This window comes from Galeopterus variegatus, unplaced genomic scaffold (assembly GCF_000696425.1).
Source record: "Galeopterus variegatus unplaced genomic scaffold, G_variegatus-3.0.2 Scaffold1276, whole genome shotgun sequence".
Lineage (NCBI taxonomy): Eukaryota > Metazoa > Chordata > Mammalia > Dermoptera > Cynocephalidae > Galeopterus > Galeopterus variegatus.
In genome coordinates this window covers 245,423-248,833 of record NW_007727387.1, presented here as the reverse complement: position 1 = coordinate 248,833, position 3,411 = coordinate 245,423, and the positions used below count along the sequence as shown (strand labels likewise).

The 3,411-nt window shown below is 49.3% G+C and overlaps 1 protein-coding gene across 1 annotated transcript in view; it reads right to left on the bottom strand.

Annotated features, from left to right (window-relative positions):
* The window catches only part of WDFY4 (WDFY family member 4), a 309,512-nt gene that overhangs the window by 104,972 nt on the left and 201,129 nt on the right, over positions 1-3,411 (bottom strand). Inside the window, 2 exon segments of the mRNA XM_008576041.1 lie at positions 523-585; positions 2,029-2,114. Of these exon segments, the coding sequence (XP_008574263.1) occupies positions 523-585; positions 2,029-2,114 (149 nt within the window).

The following is a 3,411-nucleotide window of genomic DNA, read 5'->3' as shown; positions in this document are numbered from 1 at the left end:
TGATCCCGAATTGGCCTTCCAGAGAACTGAGTACCTGTAAAGGGGCCCTGGGTAGGGGCTGGAATCATTGTATTCACTGGGAATGATGCCCTGTAAATTCATAATTCAGATTCATAAGTTAACATCTAATTCACATACCACCATGTATTAATTTAGCTTCGGAGCATTCAGAAATTCTCATTATAGGAAAGACAGGCCTGGGATTGCTCACACACCCCACATGAGGGCCTGGGCCCTGAGGCTGTGTCTGGGTCTGTAGCTCTATGGGCAGCCTGCCCTGCCACTACTGGCAGAGGACTGCTCCCTGCCATTTGAGTCTGAAAAAGCCACAGAGCATGTGAGACTTCAAGTCTGTTCACAGAGGTTTAATTGGCAGAAGGAATTTCAAGAGTGGGATGAAGGCCGTGCAAGGACGGGAGAGAGAAAAACAGAGGGGAAACAGATGAACATGCTCTTTGCACGACTTCTGTAGAGGAAGACCAGGGGATGAGCAAACAAAGCAAGGCCGGTGCCACGTGTTACCTTAGACCGAGGGCGTCCTCCACCACGCCTTTCCCCTTCAGGCCGGGCTGGAACGAGCAGAAGCTAAACAAAAGGGAAGGATAATTCTATCAGCAGAGTCAACACTCTTCAACCTCCAGCAAAGACATGTCCCCACCTGCCCCAGATTGTGGACACCAGGCCTGGGTGTACCTCTAAGGCACCTCTCAGCACCCTCTGGCATTACACTCCAGCCCTAACAATAACAACGACAGCAATGAAACAGTAGTTACTAAGGCAACGTGACTGGGGTCCCTCCTCTGGGCCAGGCCCTTTGCATTTCCATTGCCACTTTCATCAACCACTGCTGTGTATCCCAGTGTGCCATTCTGGGGACAGATCCTATCTTAACTTAAGGCTCTTTGAGGGTGGGTGCAGTTGTGGAGTTTATGTTAAGCCACATTCCCAGCCTGAGTCATGGATGTATAAGAATTGTAGATTGTGAAAAACTTCTTTTAATGCACAGAAACTGTAGGGGGAAATGCATGGCACGTCTGCTTACTCAGTCTGGTCTAAAATAGACCATGAGGGCAGTTTTAGGAGGAATCTGACTGCCGCCCTAAGCACCTGGCTGGAAGGCTCTGCTGCATCAGAGTAGGCGTGTCGGGCACTGGCCCTGCAGCCTCCTACAGGAGCTGCATTTCTCCACTGTGGCCCTGCCCCTGGACGCATCAGCTGGTCTTGGTGCCAGTCACTGGCCAGGGCCACCAGAAAGCAAAGCTAGAACCTCTGAGCACAAAACAGGGCTCCCAGGACAAGGGTGTCAAATCTTACTTCCAAACTTCCAGCCCAAAGTGGAGCAGAACGTGAGCACCCAGCCCCTCTGTGGTCTGCTATGACTAGAACCTGCCTTCCTTTCTGTCCTGCCTGCATTCTCTCCAAATCCATCTACTTATCTGTAACTTTAGTAATAATAAAAATAAATAACCATGAGTATTAAGAATTTAGACACTGGCTTAGATTTCTTACATTGATTAATCTACTTGGAGAAAGAGAAGTTAAACTAAAACAGCAGGCTTCTCTCAATGCACAAGTGGGAAATCAGTCGTTTGGAATTCTTTCCAATGAAATGTGAAATTGGAGCAACTAAAACTGGCAACTGGGATCAAAAAGAAAAATTAAGCCAAGAAAAATCACTTGGAAAATTAGAAAATAAAGCCAGAAAATTCTGGAAGGCCCATCAAACAGCCAGTTTCTTAAATATGTTGCATCTGCATGATTTTTTTTCCCCTGCAGTTCCTATTGTCCCAAACCATGAAAATGGAGTCTGTTCCCCAGGATTTAGGGAGGGAGCTCCCCTGTCTTTTCTCTGCACTTCATTCCATGATGCAACAGCTCTGTGGGTGATGGGGTTCTTCCTGTGCTTACACCAAATCCTGCTCGTCATGGGTTGAGAACACCTTTCCTGAGAACAGAGCTGAGCATTCTCTGTTCCTCCACTCTCGGTTCAGGGTCAGTTTCCTTGGAAGGAGGTTTTTGGACCCTTACCTTTTGAAGACCTTACTGCAATCACTGTTGTAGAAGACAAGAAACTTGGAGTATCCATTCTGGAAGAAGATCTCCAGGGCGATGTCCTGTAAAGAGAAACCCCTTGTTACTGCTCCAAATGTTTCCTAGAATGGAGATATCCAAGTGACAGAGTGCTGGCAATGGGTCATTTGATCTCTGTGTCAGACAACACTTCCTGGTGAGTCCTCTGTCCTCCCTTGGGGAAGGAGACCTTGGTGACAGTTGAGTGGTGCTCTGCAGACAGGGTGGGAGGGCAGGGGACCTGAGTGCAGCCTCAAGTTCCTTCAGCTGAAGCACAAAGCAAAAGGCCCTCTCCCAGGACAAGCGAGGAGCAGATGAAGGGAGAAAGTATCCTGTGACATCCTCAGACACGTTCACTTCCCAGTCGTGGGTTTGGTTTCCTGAGCCAGGGGTCACCTTACCGGAAACGCCAGGGAGCTATTCGAGTGGGTGCAGCTCTCAAGCTGATCTACGGACTTGAAAGGCACAGGGTGCTTTGCCAAGTCCGTTTGACACGTTCACTTCCCAGTCGTGGGTTTGGTTTCCTGAGCCAGGGGTCACCTTACCGGAAACACCAGGGAGCTATTCGAGTGGGTGCAGCTCTCAAGCTGATCTACGGACTTGAAAGGCACAGTGTGCTTTGCCAAGTCCATTCTGCTGAGCTGTTCTGATGTGGCCACACTGACACAGCAACGTTGCTACCAGAGGTCCTGTGTTGACTTATAAGTGAGGTCCACATTATTTTCCTTCCTTTTCCTTCTCTTCCCCTTTCCCTCGTCTTTCCCTCTCTCCCTCCCTTCTATTCCAAGCTATGTAAATAACAGATTTGGAAAAAGGGATACAGAGAGTCTATTTGTGGCATAAGCCTCAAGACAAGATGAGAGAATTCCCAGGGCCACCGGGAGGGTCAGGGAGGGGTGTGGCCTGGACATGGAGGGATGGATGGGTGGGGTAAGGCTCAGACTCAGAGACGGGTTACTGCCTCCAATAACAGACCCCATCCTGCATCTACCTGGCTGCAAGTGAGCTCTCAAAGCCCAGTTCATCAGGGCTCCTGAGCAGAGGGAAGGTATTGGCGATGACCTTGCAAACCTCCCTCCTCTGCTGGTGAATATAAGAACCTCAGGGGATTTTTTCCCTACAAATAGAAATATAAATCACGTGCAGAACAGAACCCTTTCTGTTTAGATTCTGATTAGAATCTGTGGAGGACACAGCTTTCCCTGGCTACCCTAAGTGCCAGGCTCTTTCTCCTGGGAGAATCCAGGGCTGGACAAACAGTGGCCTTGTTCTCCAAGCCGCCTGCCATGCCACCCGTGCCCAACAAGGCCCTGCATACACACTCTCCCACTCTGGCTTCCA